Raw genomic sequence first — 24,953 nt, 5'->3', positions numbered from 1 at the left:
ATTGAAAATTGTGAAAGTAGTTCCAAAAAGGTCCCCATAATGTGAAAAAATCTTGTCTAGGTATAGAAATAGAACACCTAATCTTCTCTAGAATTAAACATGACATAACATCAATCAACCAATGGGCGTGAGTAGGCGGAGTGGCATCTTTCCATTTAAGCAACAAAACTCTTCTGGCTAAAAGAGAAATAAAAGCCAAAATATGCAAATCATTCAGCTTAAGAGTAAAATCATTTCCTCCAGCGATGCCAAACAAGGCAGTCAGAGGGTTGGGTTTAAAGTTTACTTTAAAAAGCTCCGAGAAAGTTTGAAATACTTCTTTGCAAAATTTATCAAGCCACGGACGGGACCAAAACATATGAATTAGAGAGGCCTCTTCGACATTACACCTATTACAGTATGGAGAAAAATCTGAGTAAAAATGAGGGAGCTTATCTTTAGTCATATAGGCTCTATGAACCACTTTAAATTGTAACTTTATCTCTAAATAAATACACTGGCTTGGCAACACTGGCAGGGTGCACAGCACAATCATCGCTGATTTGATTTGATGCTAACAACTCATTTCATTCTATGTCTTGATGTACATATGACAAATAAAGCTAATTTTTCTTCTTTCTTTCTAATCTCTCTATGTTTAAGGTTAGATATATTTGGAGCAGCTGGGAAAATATTTTCTAGTTTATTTGCCAGAATAGTAGGTTGCCTTTTGAGAAAAGGCTGATTTTATGTCTATAGATTTCAAAAGGCTGAGAAGGGATGATGGAAATATACAACATACGATTGTATTCGGCAAAGATGACCTATTATGGAGAAGGTGATTCCTCTGGGAGAGAAACTAAATTAAGGGATTGTTGTGACTGTGAGCAAAGTCACCAGAGAGACACAGCTGGAAAATATAAAAGCCTTTATTCGGGACTCTCACAAGCTGAGAGCCGTTGGAGTCAGGAGAGAGAGAGCCAACATTACAGCACATTTTTATATGTTAAAGAACAAAAGTAGTAGGACAAGTTACATAGTCACAATGCCCTTATAATGCTTCTTTTTCAGTTACATGATATTATCCAGATTGCGGGATCTTCCCACCAATGCACCCAAAATGAGTGTTAATTACTGTGGTGTCTGAGTTTCATTTGTTTTATTCATGTGATGGGGTGTTGATTGCATTCAGAATATACAGACATCTCATTCAATTGGATGTCTCCTGATCTGCCTCTTACAGTAAATGTTGTGGTCTCTGGTTGTATTCATACAATGGAGTATTGATTTCCTTCATGCATATGCAGACATAAATCAGTCAATTGGGTGTTCCCTGGTCTGCAACTTACTCTAAAATGCAGTTTCGGGAAGACCATCGTTCCAAGATGCATTTTAAATTCAATCTGCAATCCATATTCAGATCTGGAGGTTGGTTGCTGTTGATATTAATATTTGCTATATACCCGAACACCAGAATATGTCCTAACAAGAATCACCCATGTAAGGCAGAAATGCAGTAAAGGTTTTTGAGGATTGTGAGTCTTTGTAATTCTTATTCAAAGGGCAGTGGAAGCAGAGACTATTTAATTAAGGTAAATAGGTACTTTTGCCAAGAGCAATCATAGTCAGAAGACCATGATCGTCCACATCAAAGGTACGGCACATAATGATGATGATGAAATACAAACTTGATAAGCAAGGGTTGATAAGTCACCATGCAGCAGACAGGAGAGTTGCAGTTACCATCAAATCAGCTGTGATTTTATTTAAAGAACTCAGCAGGTCAGGCAGCTTCTATGGAGGGGAATAGATAGGCAATGTTTTGATAATGATGCTTCACCAAGACAGGCCAGATGAAGGGTCTTGACCTGAAACATGTAAAGGTTAGCTTTATTTGTCACATGTATTTTGAAACCAGAGTGGAATGTGTTGTTTGCATAAAGACTGCTGGGGCACCCCACAAATGCCACCATGCTCCTGGTGCCAACATTGCGCGCCCACAACTTACTAATCCTCACCCATGTATGTCTTTGTAATGTGGGAGGAAACTCACATGGCATTGGGGGGAACGAACAAACTTCTCACAGACGGAGCTGGGAATTGAATCCCAATCCAGCCGCATTGTAGCATTGCAGTTAGCACGACGCTTTCCAGTACCAGTGAGCCGGGTTCTGATCCCACCACTGCCTGTAAGGAGTTTGTATGGTCTCCCCATAACCGCGTGGGTTTCCTCTGCTTGCTCTGGTTTTCTTCCACAGTCCAAAGACCTACCGGTTGGTAAGTTAATTGGTCACTGTAAATTGTCCTGTGATTAGGCTGGGATTAAATCAGGGGATTGCTGAGTGGTGCAGCTCAAAGAGCCAGAAGGGCCTGTTCAATGCTGCATCTCAATAAATTTGAAAAAACAAATAAAAGCTGTGTGCTATCGTATATTCTGTCCATCTCTTCTCATAGATGCTGCCTGATCCGCTGAGTCCCTCCAACACTTTGTGTGTGGTTCCAGATTCCATCACCTGCTGTTCCTTGTGTTTTCACAACTTTATTCAACTCAGCATAGGCTTGACTTACAAACTGCACACTCAGATCATTTTCCTTGGTTTATATGAAGCCATCAGTCCTAGTCGGATCTCATGAAATTGGACTGGACATTTCCCTGACCAACTTACCCTTGTACATTTGGTGTTCCTGTTCAGTGGCTACCACTGGGGAGAGCTGCTGTCAGTATCATCTTCTATCCTGGAATCATTCGCAGCAGTCACATACCTTTCACACACAGTACTGCTCGGAAAACACACAAGTCCACCACTAACGAATTGTGTGTGCAAACCTCTAATGTGTTGTTTGTGATATATTTGTCTCCAATTCCACAGTATATTTGTAGCATCAATCACCCTGACATGCTCTCTTCCCATTGCTACCATCTGGAAGGAAGCTAAAGACACACACTCAATTCCGGAGCAAGCTATTTCCCCTCTGCCATTCAATTTCTGAATGGACGTTGTACCCATGAACACTACCTTACTATGCTTTTGTTCCTGTTTTTGCACTAGTTATTTAATTTAACTAATGTATATACTGTATAATTCACAGATGTTTTTGTTCTTTAAATTATCATGTATTGCAATGTACTGCTGCAACAAAGTTAACAAATTTCACAACATTTGCCGGTGATATTAAACCTGATTCTCATTCTGATCCATTTGCAAAATTATTGGTTTATGCATCAAGTTTCAGTCTTGCATACTGTTCATACCAGGGGTTCCCAAACTCATTTATGCCATGGACCAATACCATTAAGTAAGGGGTCCATGAACCACAGATTGGAAACACTTGGTTTGTACAGATCATATCATTATAGATTAAGGTAGAACAAAGTAAAATTCTTAACAGTACAGAATAATGTGTAAAAGCTGCAGAGAAAGTGCATGTAGGTAAATAATAAGATGCAAGAGGTGCAGTACTGTGTAAAAGTCATAGGCACATATATATAAACGACAGGAATTCTGCAGATGCTGGAAATTCAAGCAACACACATAAAAGTTGCTGGTGAACGCAGCAGGCCAGGCAGCATCAGGAGACGAAGGGTCTTGGCCCGAAACGTCGACTGTACCTCTTCCTATAGATGCTGCCTGGCCTGCTGTGTTCACCAGCAACTTTTGTGTGTGGCACATATATATAGCTAGGGTGCCCAAGACCTTTGTAAAGTACTGTTGTAATTTTATACACTGTGCTACCACACAAAAAAAACATGACATATGTGAGTGGTGATAAACCTGATTCTGATATGGGTCTCTATTGTGGACTGAGAGTGGGAAGGGGGTAGGGAGAGGGGAATCATAGTTGGAAGCGGGAAAACACCACAGAGACATTCTGTAATGATCAATAAACCGATTGTTTGGAATCAAGTGATCCTGACTGGAGGTTCAGGGCTGGGTGTATCTGCACCCACACCACCCCTCTCTGTGCCTGGCACTCCCTTTCTGCCACTTGACCCACACCCCTCCCACGGCACTCCACCTTCGCCATTCCCAACATCCTTTGCTCCTGCCAGATTTAGTAACTCACTCACTGCTCCGCTTTGACAAATATAGTACTGTGCAAAAGTCTTAGATGATTAAAGATTAGCTTTATTTGTCACATGTACATCGAAACATATAGTGAAATGTGTCATTTGCGTCAGATAAAAACAGCAACGATTGTGGCAGATAGCCCACAAGTGTCACCGCGCTTCCTGCACTGACATAGCATGCCCACGACTCAGTAGTCCTAACTGTACATCTTTGGAACATGGGAGGAAACACAGACAGTCACGGAGTTCATACAGACTCCTTACAAACCCACTGTAAAGTATTGTGCTAACGTACAATACCCTGCCGCCACACTCATATTACTTATAACTAATATTGGAAGTCTGCTGCCAATTCAATGAGCTGTCATTTTCACAGTGAAGCAGATGTTAATTGTCCAGTGGTTAGGTTAGGATTAAGTTTGAGGGGAATTGCTTGGTGGCATGAAGGGCCAGAAGGGCCTATTCTGCGCTTTATCTCAATAAATTTTTTTTTAAAGCTTGGTTAGGAGCATTGTTTCCTGTGATGCTGAAGTAACATGACAGAGCTGATTAGAGAAAATTTGGTGGAGTTGCAGGCTGAAGGAATTACGCCTTTGTTATATTCCAGTGTGACAAGGCTTTCAGGCTTCACAGACTGACGCAATTTATCCAGTAACTGTAGCCACCTTTGCCTGAGAAATGACTCCAACCAGTGGAGTGATTTCTCCTTGATACTGATGCCGTTGTGGACAGATATTTGGGGTGATGTGTTGAATACCGTCTTATTCCTGAGCTCATACATTGATCGTATTTGTTGACTTGGGCAATGGGATGACCAGGCTTGCTGGTAATTAGGATTGATTGATCACCTTAACGTCAATGAATTTTCCACCACCCTAACTTCTCAAGTAGGCTTCTCAACTGTGGGGCAGTATCAGAACTAAGTTCTGTCCCATCCCGCTCACTGTTTCAATACTAATGTGCTGCAAAGCTTAGAAAATCTATGCAGGAAAGTGGAGAAAGGAAGGTACAGAGCATGAATTCCTTTATAAACAAAATGTCCTTTTTTTATTTTTAACCTTGCACAGTAGGCCAAGTGTGGTGCTGCTCAATTCAAGAATTTCCTAGTTGTAAAGAGATTTCGCTTTAGTCTTACAGTGTTAACCATTTATGCTTCTGTAATCTTGAAATATCAGAATCAGAATAAGGTTTAATATCACCGACATTTGTCATGAAATTTGTTAACTTTGTGGCAGTAAGTACCATGCAGTATATAATAATAGAGAAAAAACTGAATTACTGTATGAATATATGTACTAAATCATTAAATTTAATAAGTAGTGCAAAAAATAGAAATAAAAAGTAGTGAGGTGGTGTTCATGGGTTCAATGTCCATTCAGAAATCAGATGACAGAGGGGAAGAAGCTGTGGTGAATCATTGAGTGTGTGTCTTCAGGCTCCTGTACCTCCTCCCTGATGGTAGCAATGAGAAGAGGGCATGTCCTGGGTGATGAGGGTCCTTAGTGATGGACGCCATCTTTTTGAGGCATCGCTCCTTGAAGATGTCCTGGATACTGGGGAGACTAGTGCCATGATGGAGCTGACTAAGTTCACAACTCTCTGCAGCTTACTTTGATCCTGTGCAGTAGCCCCTTCCACCACCCCACCCCCCCAATACCAAACAGTTAAAATGCTCTCCACGGTACATCTGTAGAAATTTGCGAGTGTCTTTGGTGACAAAACAAATCTCCTCAAACTTCTAATGAAATATATGAAATCTGTACATTTATTTAATATTCTGCAAACTGTGTCTAACATTGTAAGCATTTATATAAACATAGAAGACCCAAAGGATTGTTGAGGATCCCTACCACCCATCCCACAATCTCTCTGACCCACTACTGTCAGGAAGAAGGTACAGGAGCATCAGGACTAGGTGACAGACTGAGTAACAGCTTCTTCCCACAAGCTGTGAGACTAATGAATACCCTGCCACCACTGAGATCCTGTCACTAGGACAGTGAGCATGTTTACTGTTTACCTGTGTTGTTCATTTCACATGCATTTGGAATTGTACTTTATTAACTTACTTGTAATATTTAGGTTTATGTGCTGTATATGATATAATTATTGTAGGCGCACCATGGTCCAGAGGAATGTTGTTTCGTTTGTTTGTATATATGTACAGCTAGATGACAATAAGCTTGAACTTAACCAACACACATCAAAGTTGCTGGTGAACGCAGCAGGCCAAGCAGCATCTATAGGAAGAGGCGCAGTCGACGTTTCAGGCCGAGACCCTTCGTCAGGACTAACTGAAGGAAGAGTGAGTAAGGGATTTGAAAGCAATCCCTTTGTTGCTCCAAAGATCTTTTCAAATCCCTTACTCACTCTTCCTTCAGTTTGTCCTGACGAAGGGTCTCGGCCTGAAACGTCGACTGCGCCTCTTCCTATAGATGCTGCTTGGCCTGCTGCGTTCACCAGCAACTTTGATGTGTGTTGCTTGAATTTCCAGCATCTGCAGAATTCCTGTTGTTTGAACTTAACCATGTGATTTTTAAAAAATTGTTATTGAAGGCTTTCTGGTGCCAAACTTTCTGACTCAAGATATCGATGGATTGAGCTACTTGAAGAAAATTTCATTGCAGGGACATCTCTATAATGGTTTTAACTTGTTAACTGCAGACTTCAGGTGAGTTCAAACCAATAGCTTATGTTGGGTGCTGCTGACTTTGGTTAAATAAAACGTGGATAAGTATTGAAAGAGTTTGACCATTTAATCCCTCTAGCCATCAGTACTTTATATCAATATTAGGAACATTTTTGTGGCTCCAAAGATATTTAAGAAGGGGGTTTGGGGTGAAAGTCTTTCCTCGGACACTTTTAGCAGTAAGGCATTGGACAAGTGCTTGGAGAGGGTAGGTTAGCACGGACAGGTTGGGCTAAAGGGCCTGTTTCTGTGCTTGTGGAACTACAGGTGACAGAATACTCATCTTTCATCTCTTCCCTTCCCACCACCCAGGGACCCAAACAGTCTTTCTAGGTGAAGCAATCATTCAGTGGTTCAATGGTTTCATTTAACATCAGAGAATGTATACAGTATACAACCTGAAATCCTTACTCTTCACAGACATCCATGAAACAGAAGAAAAACCCCAAAGAATGAATGACAGAAATATTTATCACTGCAAAGCCTTCTCCACCCTCCCATGCACAAGCAGTAGCAAAGCATCAACCCTCTCCTCCCCCCACTTGTTCCAGCAAAACTTACTCTTCTTCCAATCTCGCGTGCTGCATTTACTGTTCATGATATAGTGGCCTCTACGTTGTAAGAGCCACATGCAGACTGAGCAATCACTTTACACAGTACCTGTGCTCATTCCACAGGAGCGGCCCCAAAAAGCTGATTTATACCTGTGCGTCAAAAGTACGCCGTAGGGTGACGTGCACCTCCCCAAAAAGGTAACTCACGCGTCGCGGCAACGCATACCGCAACAACTGTGATTGGTCTGCTTGGTAGCATCGCATTTCCTCCTATGCATTTCCGGTTGCTTTTCTTGCCATGTCTGTACACTGATGTGAAATAAATGGTTGGAGACGATGAACCAAATCGTCAAATCTACCTGCCAACATCCGAAAATATTTGAAATGCATTTCCTCGTCCATGTCTCTCACAAAGAAACTCAACACAGTGGCATAGAAACCCCACTGCCAACTAGCGTTTGGTGGTGAATTGCAGAGCGATGCAGACACAACTACGCATGCTCGCTACGGCGTAGGGCTACGCAAAAGTATAAATCAGGCCTATGGCATAGCCCGTACGCACAAGTATAAATCAGCCTTAAGCCTTCTCTATTCTGCAATGTTAATTCACTATCCTGCTCCCACTCTGACGTTTCTGCTGGTGGCCTCCCTCACTGTTACATTGAGGCCTATCGTAGGCCTGAGGTGTAGAACTTTGTCTTCTGTCGGCGTATGTCACAGCCTTTCAAATTCAATCCCAAATTATGCAAATTCAGGAAATTTGCTTTCATTGTCTGTATCTGAAATTGGCCTGATGCAAGTCATTCATCTGTGATATTCATTCAATTATTTCTGAATTCAGCCAGAATTCAAAACCAACCAATTTACATGGTCTCCGTGCATGTGGAATAGTGCCCTGATAGTGTAGCAGCAAACATCCTCTGCTTTTAATTAACTTTTCCGCAGAATGCTGAGGATTGGAAAACAAGGATGATGCATAAAACAAGACTCTTTGCAAACTCATTGACAGGCACGGAACAACAGAGCACAGTACAGGCCCTTCAGCCCACAATGTTGTTCTGACCCTTTAGCCTGCTCCAAGGTCAATCGAACCCTTCACATAGCCCTCCATTTTTCTTCCATCTAAGAGTCCCTTAAATGCCTGTAATGTATCTGCCATTAGCGTCACCCCGGCATTGTGTTCCATGCATCCACCTGACTCTCTGTGTAAAATGACTACCTCAAACATCCCCCCCTAAACTTTCCTCCAGTCACCTTAAAATTATGCCTCTTCGTATAGACGGGTATTGAAGGAGATAGGGAACAGAGCTGTCAAGTTCTGTTGATTATATTTATTTATTGAGGTAAAGCATTGAATAGGCCCTTCAGCCCTTTGAGACGTGCCATCCAGCAATCCCCCAATTTCATCCTAGCCTAATCAAAAAACAATTTACAATGACCAATTAACCTACAAACCAGTACGCCTTTGGACTGTGGGAGGAAACCGGAGCACCCGGAGGAAACCCACACAGGCATGGGGTGAATGTACAAACTCCTTACAGGTAGCAGTGGAAATTAAACGCCAGTTACCTGTACTGTAAAGCATTATGCTTACCTTTACCGCCCTGTCCCACATTTCTTCTATTAAATAAGACCATAAGACATAGGAACAGAATAAGGCCATTCAGCCCATTGAGTCTATTCCTCAATTCCATCATGGCTGATTTATTATCACTCTCAACCCCTTTCTCCTGCCTTTTCCCTGATTTACTAATCTCTGCTAAAGAAATTCTTCATCATCTCTATTCTAAATTGACATTCCTATTCTGAGGCTGTGCCCTCTGGTTTGAGACCGACCCACTATAGGAAACATCCTCTCCATATCCACTATATCGAGACCTTTCAATATTCTATAGGTTTCAATGAGATTCTCCCCCCCCCCCTCCATTCTTCTAGCCTCCAACGAGTAGCTCTAGATACATTAATCCTTCCATTCCCCGAATCATTGCCGTGAACCTTCTCTGGACACTCTCCCATGCCAGCACAACTTTTCTTAGATAGAGGGCCCAATACTTCTCACAATACGCTATATTTAGTACTCCTGTAGGGGGATTTTACAATGTTAAAGATACTGTGTAAATATAAGTTATCAGCTTACAGAATTTAGCTCGTTCATTATGTGCCATGTTGTACAACGTAGGCGATCATGGTCTTTCTGAGACCGTGATTGTTCTTGGCAAATTTTACTACAGAAGTGGTTTGCCAATGACTTCTTCTGGACAGCGTTTTTACAAGACAGGTGACCCCAGCTATTATCAAGAGAGATTGTCTGCCTGGTGTCAGTGGTTACATAACCAGGACTTGTGATATGCACCAGCTGCTCATACAACCATCTGCCACCTGCCCTCATGGCTTCACATGACCCTGATCGGGGTGTGGGACACTAAACAGATGCTCCAAAGGTGACCAACAGGCCAGCAGAGGGAAAGAGTGCCTTACACCTCCTTTGGTAAAGACATATCTCCACCCTGCCACCCAACAGAATAGAGCAGAGGAGGCAAAGTCTTTGGAACACACACAAAATGCTGGAGGAACTCAGCAGGCCAGGCAACATCTATGGGAAGGAGTAAATAGTCGATGTTTCAGACTGAGACCCTTCATCAGGTCTTTGTCAGAAATGAGTAGTGGAAAGAAACTCACCGGATTTTTCTGCTTGGAAGAATGCCTTTACTTTTCTAGTTGTGACCTGTTATTAGCAGTGCTGTTGTATGGAAGTAACCACATCCCAATAAGTATTCTTATGCTCCAAAATCTTCTCAGTCATTGAACCCGTTCCCAGTTATCTTGTTTGGAAAGAAATTCTGATTGAAAAACTAACCAGATGTTGTCAATTTTTAAAAAATGTCCGGGTCTTGTAATTTAAAAAGAGCTACATTTTATTAGAGAAAAAATGAATACGCTGAAGGCCTCAATGTTGTGGAAGATAAAGATTGATATGGAAAGAAGGTGAATTTTTAAGTAATTTTCTGAATGTTTAATAATGTATTTTCAACATGCAAGTGACTTGGGGAACTTGCTTCAATGAGTTTTCTTGGTTTCTTTGCTGTTTTTAGCATGCTGGAGTTTCAAAGTGTCAGCTACCTTATATTTAGTTCACGCTCATTTTATGCCTTGTACACGATCAAAGTAGAGAAACCCCACAGCTTAAGTCGCATTTGAAATAAACAGGTTGCCGCTGCAGTCACTGTACCCCACCCTTGGGGATGTTCAGTGCCAGCTGCCAGAATTAAGAAGCTATAAGTATTTGTTCTGGGTAATTTTAATGTAGTTGAAGATGGAAAAAAGCAACATGTTAAAGTGTGATTGAATTTAGAGTTTCTATATCTATCATTTTTTTTCTCAAGAATACAAAGAGAATACTATGTTATTCACTCTTGTGAAAATGATGGTAATTAAGGATAAGCACTCAAAATTCTCCCTGAATAAATTTAATTCTGCCAGACGTGAAATCAGAAAAGACCAGACAAGCAGCTTATTCATGCAATGTACGACAAAAGCCTGTATATGTGTTTTAAAGCTGAGTTTTATTGATGGTTGGAGCATTTTCTGAGTGATTTTTATTAAAAGTACTTACTCTTTTCTGATATAAAACAAATCCGAACAGAGTTCCTTTGAGATTTTTTTCATTAAAATGTTTTGGTTTTACTGCTTTCTTGGCGACAGTCAAGTCATGGCTCTCCCCATGAGACGCCACGGTGCCATTAATTGTGGGGTGCCTGGCACAACTTTCCCAGCCTGTACTCTGATCCAAAGTGGATCTCAGCCAAGAGAAATTGCACATCCCCCAGTCTCCGAGTATAATCTCTTTGACAGCACAAAACCTTTACTAGATTTGAGTGGAGGAGGGATTGAGGGATAGTCTCCTGGAAAGGAAGCTTCCCCCCTAAGTCTTCTTGGTGGAAGTTATTACTTTGAAAGAACGTTCAAGTTCCATTGTAATTCAACTGTACTCATGAATACAGCCATCCAAAACAGCGTTCCTCTTGGGCCAAGATGCAGAACAGTCACACAACACATATTGCACATATACAGTAATTATGATAGCAGATATAATGGTGCATTCCACTGGGGGCAGTGTGGCATGGCTTCCAGGCTGGAGTCCCATTATTCGCCCGGCAGAAGAAAGGGTGTTCTGTGGTCAACTGCAGATTTCTGCAACATTCATGGACAGGGTCTGGACTTTATTTTGGGTGGCTGAATCGTATTGACATCTTACATGTGCTTGCTATCTTGTACATGTTATGTGTGCTTTGTGCTGTGTGTGACTGACAGTACCGTGTTTTTCACCTTGGCCCCGGAGTAATGCTATCTTGTTTGGCTGTATTCATGGGTATTCATGTATGGTTGAATGATAAACTTGAATTTAATTGAATGCCATTACAAAATATAATATTGAAAAAGTAATATCACCCAAGTCCCTGAGTGTCACGGCCTGTAGATTGATGGTGCATGAATGTTGTCCTGGAGCCATGTTTCTGCAAGAACAGCCTGTAGCAGTTATATATCATGCAATCCAACCGCAGACGAAGCAATCCAGTTTGTCTTCCACTGAACGAACACTAGAGGGCCAGCACCAAAGGAAGGGGCCAACCCCCAACACAGCCAGCTTAGGCATCTTCTTCCTTGGTGGGCGCAAGAGGCGACCTGAGGCATGAATGAGGGCCTGGCCCACACCACAACCTATGCCATGCAGCTCCCTTTCTGTCAGTCTCGCCAATGAACCAGCAAATTGGACTTGCAGTATTTTACATAACCAATGTCTTGTGATGACAACATAAACTTTCACAGTCATCCATTAGATCGTGCACCACCTCCAATGCCTTCTTTTCTAGGTGACCGAAGCAGGCTGTAACACATTGGGCAACACGTCCATCTCATCATTATCCAGCAACTCGTTAGTGGGGTGGACTTGCAGTTCTTGAGGTTTTTGATACCCAGCAGTGTTTTGTGATTGAGAAAAAGAATGCTAATGATAAATGTTGGATTGATTAGGGCACTGATTCTTTTAAAGTAAAAATCCTTCATATTTTTTGGCCAAGAAAGAATTGCAACCACACCCTACTCCTTCAGTGTCACCAAGAAGACATAGTCACAATTATCATGAGGAAATGTTGGAGGTGGATTGGCCATGTGATGAGAAGAGAGGCCAACTCTATCATCAGGACAGCACTTCATTGGACCCTGAAGGGTGGAGGAAATGTGGGAGACCGAAGACAACTTGATGCCGTACTGTAGAGGCAGAAATGAGGACCCTGAACCACACCTGGAGCAGAATAGAGAAGATGCCTGAGGACAGACGGAGATGGAGAACCTTTATTGCTGCCCTAAACAGCAGTAGGGTAGCAAGCATTTGACGATGATGATCTTTTAAACCAACAGGAACACTATTGACTTTTCACACAGAAATGGTGCAGAGATAATGATGTAGAACTGGTATTTAATTCTCTGTGCTTAGGATCTCTCTCACTTAGGTTTTCAGTGCTGCTTTGTTTGGCCATGATAATAACCTCAATATCATCACTGACACACTTTGATTCTATCCCCTTTTCAGCACCAGCCCACCTCCACCTTTGGACAGACCACCTGTATGAAGAACTACAGAAGTTAAATCAAACTGCTCCCTCTTCCTCCTTCATGTTCTTCTCTCCCCCTCCACCTACTTTACACTCCCCGTCATCTACCCTCATCTATCCCCATTCCCTCTCCTCCTCCCCCCACTGCACTGCCTTCCCTTTTTAACATCTATGCACACAACACATTGACATGCATATGGGTGGAATTCTTACAAAACAGTTGGAGGCTTGAAACTCTTAAATGTCTGTTACAGACTTTTTTTTGAACTTTTGAGCAGGATTTTTCACAGCTTTGAACTTCCAGCTGTGATTTGTAAAGAAAGGCACCCTTTTGCAAAGAAATGCGAGAAATCGGAGTGCTGATCCTAGAGAGAAGTTCATGTACAAACAAAGATTGCATTCAGCCGAAGTATCCACTGGATTTTGTCCAACAAATAACTTCGAATGAACTAGTCGTATCCAAGCATCTGAAGAGAATTTAGAGTGGGTGCTACTGGTAGTGACAGCTGAATGCACAGGTTGAGAATAGTACCTTGAAGTTCAGAGAACCGGAAAGCTGATGTTTCAGCTGTATTGGTTCAGGGGCTCACAGGTTCCTTTCAGTGAAGTTGAGAATGTATAGGGTACTTATTCACTCATTTCAGATGGCCAAGTACTACTTTGGGACAAGTTCAGACAAAGAATTTAAACCTGCCTTCCCATGGAAGACAATACAAGCATCAGCAGAGATCTGCAAACAACATGAAGCCAGAGCTGATTCCAGCTTGGATCCATACAGCACTACCATTAACAAGGGGTCTGTAAACCCCAGGTTGGGAACCCCAGCAATGTCCTGCATTGACAAAGCACCTTCAACTTACTAATCATCCCAAAATATTTTAACGTTAGAAACCACTGTTTTTCTTTAAATAAAACTTTTCATAAGATTTGTTCTTTTTAACAAGCTTGTGTAGTTTTCACACTCACAGGCAGAAAGTGGTACATTAGCTAAACTAACAGTTTATCACCTTTCTCATTTTTCATTGGCTAAGTGTTAGCCAATTACCCACATAATGTAATTGTTTTAATTATGTAGCCTATTAACTAATTCATTCCTATCCAAGGAATTTATCTTATCTATATAAGTGATATTTTTCTATCTTTTAGTCCTTTGTCTTATCCCCGTAGCATTAATTCCCCTCTTAACATAATTTCTCAGCTCTTGATTTTGCTTGCACAATATTTATATATTTGTTTAGACTCTAAAATAAACAGAAATCTTGGAATTAAAACTGCTCATCATCTTGACTCCCGGAAGAACCCTAAGGATCAGAAATTAAACAGATCCAACATTAGATTAGATTTGAAATTATGTTAGCTTTATTTCTCACATGTTGGAACATTGAAACATACAGTGAAATGTGTCATTTGTGTCAACAACCAACACAGTCTGTGGTTGTTCTGGGGGCAGCCCTCAAATGTTGCCATGCTTCTGGCATTAACATAGCATGCCCGCAGCTAGCTAATTTATCCATCTCTTTGTACTGTGGGAGGAAACCAGAGCACCTGGAGGGAAGTCATGGGGAGAACGACATACACCTTCCAGACAATGGTGGCAATTGAACCTCAGTCGCTGGCGAAGTAATGCATTCTACTAACTGCTACACTACCGCACCACCCTTGCATATCACAGCAGCATCTCCTAATAAGAGTTTGACCAAAATTGAAGGAAATTATACGGTTGTTTTAAGAAGCATCTTACAGGAGGAAATAGGGTTAGCCAGGGAGTAACAATGCATGTGCAGCTGCTTTCGATGGAGGAATTAAAATTATGGATCCACTAGAGGCCTGAACAGGGTGAGGACAAAGATCTCAGAGAGTGATATGAAGCAGCTTTAAATAGAACACCACAAGACTCTGAGAAAAAAGTCTCCTTAGGGTGGGATTAGTGTAATAATGGGAGCTTGATGGTTGGCATTTGGATTTAATAGGCCAAAGGCCTGATCCCATGCTGCTCTCCAACACTAAATATATATTTTCTTTGAATGTTTCTTCTTCTATTACACTTAGCCTTTCAGTCCATTAAAACAGTCCATGCCCTTTGAAACACCTGTCAGATTCATCCCAATGCCCTTAACAAGTACTTCATGCCATCTTTTTCTCCCAATCAGTTTTCTCCTGTTCAAAGTTCAAAGTAAATTTATTATCAAAGTACATATGCGTCACCATATACAACATTGAGATTCATTTTATTGTGGGCATACACAGTAAATCTATGGAATGATAACCATAACAGAATCAATGAAAGACTGCTTAACTAGGGCATTCAACCAGAGTGCAGAAGGCAACAAATTGTGCAAATACAAAAATAAATAAATAATAATAAATAAATAAACAATAAATATCAAGAACCTGAGACGAAGAGTCCCTGAAAGTGAGTCCATTGGTAGTGGGAACGTTTCAATGATGGGGCAAATTAAGTTAACTCCTTTGGTTCAAGAGCCTGACAGTTGAGGGGTATTAACTGTTCCTGAACCTGGTGGTGTGAGTCATGAGGCTCCTGTACTTTCTTCCTGAAGGCAGCAACGAAAAGAGAGCATGTCCTGGGTGGTGGGTGTTCCCGATGATGGATGCTGATTTCCTGCGACAGCATTTCATGTAGATATGCTCAATATTTGGGAGGGCTTTACTCGTGATGCACTGGGCCAAATCCACTACCTCTTGTGGGATTTTCCATTCAAAGGCATTGGTGTTTCAATACCAGGGTGTGATGCAGCCAGTCAATACACTCTCCATTACACATCTATTAACTATTCTAGTTAGAACCCCCCCCCCACCACCCTCCTCTATGTACTGCCCCATCACTACAGTGCACTGTAAACTATTTTTTATAATGCTGTTTATATTGTAAATACATGCTGTTATTTATGTAATTCTGGTTCAGTGGTTCAATTTTATATCAAAGAATGTATACAGTATACAACCTGAAATTCTTACTCTTTGCAGACAGATTCTGGAAAGGAATAATAATAACAGGATTCTTGTGGTGGGAGATTGTAATTTCCCAAATACCACTGATTGGCATCTCCCTAGAGTGAGGGGTTTAGATGGGGTGGAGTTTGTTAGGTGTGTTCAGGAAGGTTTCTTGACACAATATGTAGATAAGCCTACAAGAGGAGAGGCTGTACTTAATCTGGTATTAGGAAATGAACCTAGTCAGGTGTCAGGTCTCTCAGTGGGAGAGCATTTTGGGGATAATGATCACAATTCTTTCTCCTTTACCATAGCATTGGAGAAGGATAGGAACAGACAAGTTAGGTAAACATTTAATTGGATTAAGGGGAAATATGAGGCAATCAGGCAGGAACTTGGAAGCATAAATTGGAAACAGATGTTCTCAGGGAAACCTACAGAAGAAATGTGACAAATGTTCAGGGAATATTTGCATGGGGTTCTGCGTAGATACGTTCCAATGAGACAAGGGAAGGATGGTAGAGTACAGGAGTAGTGGTGTACGAAGGCCGTTGTAAATCCAGTCAAGAAGAAAAGGAGAGCTTATGAAAGGTTCAAAATACCAGGTAATGATAGAGATCTATAAGATTATAAGGCCAGCAGGAAGGAGCTTGAGAATAAATTAGGAGAGCCAGAAGGGGCCACGAGAAGGCCTTGGCGGACAAGATTAAGGAAAACCCCAAGGCATTCTACAAGTGTGTGAAGAGGATAAGATGTCAGAGAATAGGACCAATCAAGTGTGACAGTGGGAAAGTGTGTATGGAACCGGGGGAGATGGCAGAGGTACTTAATGAATACTTTGCCTCAGTATCCACTATGGGAAAGGATCTTGGCGATTGTAGGGATGACACAGCGGACTGAAAAGCTTCAGCATGTAGATATTAAGGAAGAGGATGTGCTGGAGCTTTTGGAAAGCGTCAAGTTGGATAGTCACCGGGACCGGACAGGATGTACCCCAGGCTACTGTGGGAAGTAAGTGAGGAGATTGCTGAGCCTCTGGCGATGATCTTTGCATCATCAATGAGGACAGGAGAGGTTCCGGAGGATTGGAGGGTTGCAGATGTTGTTCCCTTATTCAAGAAAGAGAGTAGGGATAGACCAGGAAATTATAGACCAGTGAATCTTACATCAGTGGTTGGTAAGTTGATGGAGAAGATCCTGAGAGGCAGGATTTATGAACATTTGGAGAGGCATAATATAATTAGGAATAGTCAGCATAGCTTTGTCAAGGGCAGGTCGTGCCTTAAGAGCCTTATTGAATTTTTTGAGGATGTGACTAAACACATTGATGAAGGAAGAGCTGTAGATGTAGTGTATATGGATTTTAGTAAGGCATTTGATAAGGTACCCCATGCAAGGCTTATTGAGAAAGTAAGGAGGCATGAGATCCAAGGGGACATTGCTTTGTGGATCCAGAACTGGCTTGCCCACAGAAGGCAAAGAGTGGTTGTAGACAGGTCATATTCTGCATGGAGGTCAGACATCAGTGGTGTGCCTCAGGGATCTGTTCTGGGACCCCTACTCTTTGTGATTTTTATAAATGACCTGGATGAGGAAGTGGAGTGATGGGTTAGTAAATCTGCTGATGACACAAAGGTTGGGGGTGTTGTGGATAGTGTGGAGGGCTGTCAGAGGTTACAGTGGGACATTGATAAGATGCAAAACTGGGCTGAGAAGTGGCAGATGGAGTTCAACCCAGATAAGTGTGAGGTGGTTCATTTTGGTAGGTCAAATATGATAGCAGAATATAGCACTAATGGCAAGACTCTTGGCAGTGTGGAGGATCAGAGGGATCCTGGGGTCCCAGTCCATAGGACACTCAAGGCTGCTGTGCAGGTTGACTCTGTGGTTAAGAAGGCATGCAGTGCATTGGCCTTCATCAATCGTGGGATAGAGTTTAAGAGCTGAGAGGTAATGTTGCAGCTATATAGGATCCTGGTCAGACCCCACTTGGAGTACTGTACTCAGTTGTGGTTGCCTCACTATAGGAAGAACGTGGAAACCATAGAAAGGGTGCAGAGGAGATTTACAAGGTTCTTGCTTGGATTGGGGAGCATGCCTTATGAGAATAGATTGAGTGAACTCGGCCTTTTCTCCTTGGAGCGACGGAGTATGAGAGGTGACCTGATAGAGGTATACAAGATAATGAGAGGCATTGATCGTGTGGATAGTCAGAGGCTTTTTCCCAGGGCTGAAATAGCTAACATGAGAGGGCACAGTTTTAAGGTGCTTGGAAGCAGGTGCAGAGGAGATGTCAGGGGTAAGTTTTTTACGCAGAGAGTGGTGAGTGCGTGGAATGGGCTGCCGATGACGGTGGTGAAGGCGGATACGATAGGGTCTTTTAAGAGACTCCTGGATGGATACATGGAACTTAGAAAAATAGAGGGCTAAGGGTAAGCCTAGGTAGTTCTAAGTTAGGGACATGTTCGGCACAGCTTTGTGGGCCGAATAGCCTGTATTGTGCTGTAGGTTTTCTGTGTTTCTATGACATCCACGAAACAGGAAAAAAACCCAAAGAATGAATGACAGTAAATGTTAGAACACCCAAAGCCCCCTCCCCCATGCACATGCAGCAGCAAAAGTATCAACCCTCTCCCCACTTGCTCTAACAAAAGCATCAACCCCCACCAGCCACCCACCATGCAAGCAACAACAAAGCCCCCAGAGACCATGATCTAGAGTCCATCCCAACACTTCGACATCTCAGTCAGGCTCGCTCTCTCACTAGCAAGGGAGAGAGTTATGGCTCCTGCAGCAGCGAGAGGGGAGACCAACAGCTTGCTTTCTCGCTGCTACAGTCTGCCACATTGCTTGTCCGAGTTCCCCAACTCAAGGGCCAACAGACTCTCACTCACCATTAAAAGAGAAAGAGATATCACTTGAGTAAACATTGTAGTCCAAACCTATACTTTAAACATAATTTTATATAATTCTTTATTATTTATAATTGTTAACTGCCGTTTTTCTGTTGCATGTCATCCTAACACATCACAACAAATTCATAATACGTGTAAATGTATACGGTAAATAAAGTTAATCCTTGATTTTCTCCTCTAGTTCAGGAAATGTTTCCCTTTCGAATTTTTATCCTACTTCCTTCTAAAAATTACAAAATTACAATCGTTTCCATGACCCCTTCAAGAAGGAATACTCCAAGTCGTAAATTCTCAGCAAAAAGACATCCCCAGTCTACTATTGGCCTACGGACTATACACAGCTACCTGGACTATTCCTCTTCTCACCCTGTCTCTTGCAAAAATGCCATCCCCTTCTCACAATTCCTCCGTCTCCACCGCATCTGCTCCCAAGATGAGGCTTTTCATTCCAGGACGAAGGAGATGTCCTTTTTTAAAGAAAGGGGCTTCCTTTCCTCCACCGTCAACTCTGCTCTCAAACGCATCTCTCCCGTTTCACACACATCTGCTCTCACCCCATCCTCCTGCCACCCCACCAGGAATAGGGTTCCCCTGGTCTTCACCTACCACCCCACGAGCCTCTGGGTCTAACATATAATTCTCCATAACTTCTGCCACCTCCAATGGGATCCCACCACTAAGCACATCTTTCCCTCCCCCCCTCTGCTTTCCGCAGGGATCGCTCCCTACGTGGCTCCCTTGTCCATTCGTCCTCCCCATCCCTCCCCACTGATCTCCCTCCCGGCACTTATCCTTGTAAGCGGAACAAGTGCTACACATGCCCTTACACTTCCTCCCTTACCACCATTCAGGGCCCCAGACAGTCCTTCCAGGTGAGGCAACACTTCACCTGTGAGTCGGCTGGGGTGATATACTGCGTCCGGTGCTCCCGATGCGGCCTTCTATATATTGGCGAGACCTGACGCAGGCTGGGAGACCATTTCGCGGAACACCTACGTGCTGTCGGCCAGAGACTGTCTCTTTTTCTCCCTCTTTCCCTCTCACTATACTCTTTGCCCATCCTCTGGGCTTCCCCTCCCCCCCTTTTCTTTCTCCCTTGGCCTCCCGTCCCATGATCCTTTTATATCCCTTTTGCCAAACACCTGTCCAGCTCTTGGCTCCATCCCTTCCCCTCCTGTCTTCTCCTATCATTTCAGATCTCCCCCTCCCCCTCCCACTTTCAAATCTCTTACTATCTCTTCTTTCAGTTAGTCCTGACGAAAGGTCTCGGCCCAAAACGTCAACTGTACCTCTTCCTATAGATGCTGCCTGGCCTGCTGTGTTCACCAGCAATTTTTGTGCGCGTTGCCTGAAAATGTTTCAATTCTTTTGCCATATCAAGCATGAAATAGTACAATCCTAAATAGACAGTAAACATCACCAGAATGATAAGTGAAATATTACAAATATGCAATTTGTAACACTTATCACAAATCATTTGGAGGATTATTTGACCTTTTAAGGAAAGATTGCTGACAGCTAAGTACATCCTTATGCCTAACTGCACAAAGTTGCTAATTAAAAACACCCAACTCAATGGCCGCCTTAGCACAGTGACATTGGTTCAATAGACTTACATTAATTAGAATGTACCTAAAACTTCAGATTGATGTTGCCCTCCTGCTGCTACTGATCTGCTTCTCCGCATGGCTAAGCTATGACATCAGTGGAACAGATTGTTATGAACAGGACAGGCTATCAATGCTTGTAATTCTTTCCCACATCAGCACAGGCAACGTTCAAAAAAAGTCTGCATTTGGAAACTCACAGAGATGGAAGTAAAAGGTTGCTTTTGTTGTGACTGCACCAGTCGATTATTATGTCTGTCTGTCTGTCAGTGTTTTTATCATGCCTTGTCTTTGCATTCTACATTTTACATAAAATACTGTGCAGAAGTCTTAGGCACATATTATAAATCTAGCTAGGGTGCCTAAGGCTTTTGCACAGTACTGTTGTAAATTTTGTTCAATCCCTATAGCTTCATTTAACAACGCAAACACGAGGAAATCTGCAGATGCTGGAAATTCAAGCAACACACCCAAAACGCTGGTGGAACGCAGCAGGCCAGGCAGCATCTATAGGAAGAGGTACATTCGACGTTTTGGGACGAGACCCTTCATCAGGACTAACTGAAAGAAGAGATAGTAATAGATTTGAAAGTGGGAGGAGGAGAGGGAAATCCGAAATGATAGGAGAAGACAGGAGGGGGAGGGATGGAGCCAAGAGCTGGACAGGTGACTGGCAAAATGGATACAAGGCTGGAGAAGGGAAAGGATCATGGGACAGGAGGCCTAGGGAGAAAGAAAGGGGGAGGGGAGCCCAGAGGAAGATGGAGAGCAGGCAAGGAGTAATTGTGAGAGGGACAGAGGAGAAAAAAGAGAGAGAAAAAGAAAAATAATAATGAATAATTAAATAATTAATTAAGGGATAGGGTAAGAACGGGAGGAAGGGCATTAATGGAAGTTAAAGAAGTCATTGTTCATGCCATCAGGTTGGAGGCTACCCAGATGGAATATAAGGTGTTGTTTCTCCAGCCTGAGTGTGGTCCTCCCCCTCCTGTCGTCTCCAATCATTTCCCCCTCCCCCTCCTTTCAAATCTGTTACTATCTCTTCTTTCAGTTAGTCCTGACGAAGGGTCTCGGCCAAAAACGTCGACTGTACCTCTTCCTATAGATGCAGCCTGGCCTGCTGTGTTCACCAGCATTTTGGGTGTGTAGCTTCATTTAACGATCCTTTTTTTTTGTAATGACAAGCCCTACTAAGGTGTAACCTGTGGGTCCGCTGAGCAGCTTTTTGGAGAAAGCTCTTTGACCTTAATGAATAAATTAACTGCACAATGATCATCTGCCCACCATGAAGGGCACCATATATACATATAGGTGCTGGAAAAAGCCCAGTAACATCATGGACGATCCCACCCACCCTGCTCGTGAACCGTCTGTCTCACTCCCATCAGGGAGAAAGCAAAGTATCATCCATACCAGGACCATCAGACTCAGAAACAGTTATTTTCCCCAAGCAGTAAGGCTGATCAACACCTCCACCCACTAATCCACCCCTCCACAACCCCAACCACCACTATTTTATCATTTCTCGTCAGAGTCACCTTATGTACAGACACTCCTGTGCCTAGTGTCACTTTGTGGATATACAATTAATCTATGTATATAAACTATCGTAAGTATTTATATTTGATTTTTTTATTATTGTGTTCCTCATCTGAGTGTGTTTTTTGTGTTGCATCAACTGGAGTAACAATAATTTTGTTCTCCTTTACACTTGTTTACTGGAAATGACATTAAACAATCTTGAATCTCGAATCTTGAACTTCTACAACGAACGAGAAGGAACCCCACAGGCAAGCTGCCACGAAGTGGCCATTTATATTGAAAGTAACTGAGAAAAACAAGGCTTGGATTTAGAATTCTTAAGGCATGTCTTAGGCCCAGAATGAACCTCAGTAATCTACACCCAACTGCACTGCGAAACGAGCTGCCATGATAATCACCAAAGTAATTTGAACAACTGTTCCACAGCATCCTAATGATCACAGAAAACATTTCAAGGAAGATGCATTCCATTTAAAAGTGCCACATTTATTGTGATCGTAAATCCTGTACAAAGCAAAGAGGTTTTTAAAAGCAAATTGTATTTCCTTTCAGCAGTACCAAGGGAGATATGATGTGTTATTATGGGAATAAAAGTCACGAGGAGCCCAGAGTACTGGATCCAGGTCTGTGTAAAATTTCTTGAATTATTTGTGTGTAAAATTTCTTGAATTATTGTTTTGGAATTTAGCATCGCACAAAAATCAGTGTTTGTATATGTCTGCCTACCTGTCACATTGTGTCAGTCTCTCCAATTTGGCTATAACTTGAGGGAGATCCATCTAAACAAAAACTGGCTGATCTCAACCTTTGAGGGATTAAACATGAATTCATAAATTCTCTGTGCCGAGCAAGATTAACCTCACTCTCTTATTCTATAAAAACAGCAAACCCTTATCTGAAATTAAACCATTAGACACGGGAGCAGAATTAGGCTATTTGGCCCATTCAAAATTATGCCCTTACTAATCACAGTTCAAAGTCAATTTTACTATCAAAGTACGTATGTATCACCACATACAACCCTGAGATTCATTTTCCTGTGGGCATACTCAGCAAATCTATAACAGGATCAATGGAAGATCAACCAGAGTGCAGAAGACAACAAACTGTGCAAATGCAAATATAAAGAAATAGCAATAAATAACGTGAACATGAAATAACAAGATAAAAGTCCTTAAAGTGAGATCATTGGTTGTGGGAACATCTCAGTGGATGGGCAAGTGAGTGTCATTACCTCCTTTTGTTCAAGAGCCTGATAGTTGAGGGGTAGTAACTGTTCTTGAACCTGGTGGTGAAAATTCTGAGGCTCCTGTACCATCTATCCGATGCCAGCAGCGAGAAAAGAGCATGGCCTGGGTGGTGAGGATCTCTGATGATGGGTGCTGCTTTCCTACAACAGTGTTTCATGTAGATGTGCTTAATCAAGAACCTATCAACATTTGCCTTAAGTATACCCAATGACTTGGCCTCCACAGATGTCTATGGCAGTGAATTCCACAAATTAACCACCTTCTGGCTAAAGAAATTTCTCCTCATCTTTGTTCTAAATGGACGCCCCTCTATTCTGAGATTGTGCTGACTGGTCCTGGACTCACCCACAATAGGAAACATCCTTTCCACATCCACTTTATCTAGGCCTTTCAATATTCGAAAGGTTTCAGTGAAATCCCCCCCGCCCCATTCTTTAATACTCCAGCAAGTACAGAAACAGAGCCATCAAATGCTCCTCATATTTTAACCCTTTTATTCCTGGGATCATACTGAATGTCAGGGCAGGTTTGAGGAGCCGAGTGACCCACTCTTTCTCCTGCTTTCTTGTAGCCTTCTGTACACATGATGTAATATGATTTTGAAATATTGGATATTTATCTTAAGAAAATAAGTATTTTATTATTGGCAATATTTTCATATTGGTGGTGTCGTTAACAGCAAGGAAGACTATCAGAGCTTGCAGTGAGATCTGGACCGGCTGAAAAATGGCAGACGGAATTTAATGCAGACAAGTGTGAGGTGTTGTACTTTGGTAGGACCAACCAGGGTAGGTCTTAAACAATGAAATGTAGGAAACTGAGGAGTGTGGTAGAACAAAGGGATTGGGAAATCCAGGTTCCAAATTCATTAAGAGTGGCAGCACAGGTAGATAGGGATGTGAAGAAAGCTTTTGGCTCATTAACCTTCATAAATCAAAGTATTGAGTGTAGAAGATGGGATATTATGTTGAAGTTGTATGCAACATTAATGAGGCCTAATTTGGAGTATTGTGTGCAGTTTTGGTCAGCCCCCCCAAAAGGAAAGAAGTAAATAAGGTTGAAAGAGTACTGAGAAAATTTACCAGGATGTTGCCGAGACTGGAGGATCAGAGTTGTGAGGAGAGATTGAACAGGTTTATTCCTTGGAATGTAGAAGATTGAGAGGAGATTTGATAGAGGTATACGAAATTATGAGGGGTGTGGTTAGAGTAAGTGCAAGCAGATTGTTTTCACTGAGGCTGGATGGGTCTACAACCAGAGATCATGGGTTAAGGTTGAAAGGTGAAAAGTTTAAGGAGAATATGAAGGGAAACTTCTTTACTCAGAGGATCATGAGATTGTGGAACATGCTGCCGGCACAAAGCTGTGTGTGAGCTTGATTTCAAATTTAAGAGAAGTTTGATAGGTAGATGGATGGCAGGGGTATGGAGGGCTGTGGTCCGGGTGCAGGTCAACGGGAGTAAGCAGTTTAAATGGTTCAGCATGGACTAGATGGGCTGAATGGTCTCTTACTGTGCTGTACTCTTCAATGACTCTATGACATGTATATGGAATGATCTTAATGTAATCTGCGAATTAAATAATTGGTCATGAGCAGATAGAGATTGTAGATTCAGTTTAGCTGAATGGTGCCAAAAGCAGCATTTCTCATCTGCAGAATCAGCACAGTCCTAATCTTTACAAACACAGATAGAATCCCTCACCCTTATCGATCAGGCTTCAAAATAAAATGCTGGCACTGTATTGAAAGAGACTGTTATAATCCACACCACAGGGCTCCGTGT

General features: G+C 42.2%; 1 protein-coding gene across 13 annotated transcripts in view; it reads left to right on the top strand.

Moving 5' to 3' along the window:
- tango2 (transport and golgi organization 2 homolog (Drosophila)) overlaps positions 1–24,953 on the top strand; it is a 281,648-nt gene that overhangs the window by 230,656 nt on the left and 26,039 nt on the right. For 10 of the 13 annotated variants that reach the window (XM_063074117.1, XM_063074123.1, XM_063074121.1 and 7 more), the window contains 3 exons: positions 6,605–6,719; positions 7,415–7,489; positions 22,472–22,542. In XM_063074117.1, coding sequence (XP_062930187.1) covers positions 6,605–6,719; positions 7,415–7,489; positions 22,472–22,542 — 261 coding nt within the window. The remainder of the gene's footprint in view (positions 1–6,604; positions 6,720–7,414; positions 7,490–22,471; positions 22,543–24,953) is intronic. The other 3 variants (XM_063074127.1, XM_063074129.1, XM_063074128.1) reach the window with 3 other exon arrangements.

This window comes from Mobula hypostoma, chromosome 21 (genome assembly GCF_963921235.1).
Source record: "Mobula hypostoma chromosome 21, sMobHyp1.1, whole genome shotgun sequence".
NCBI classification, from domain to species: domain Eukaryota; kingdom Metazoa; phylum Chordata; class Chondrichthyes; order Myliobatiformes; family Myliobatidae; genus Mobula; species Mobula hypostoma.
Note: the sequence above shows the minus strand (reverse complement) of the source record. Positions and strands in the feature narration are given on the sequence as shown.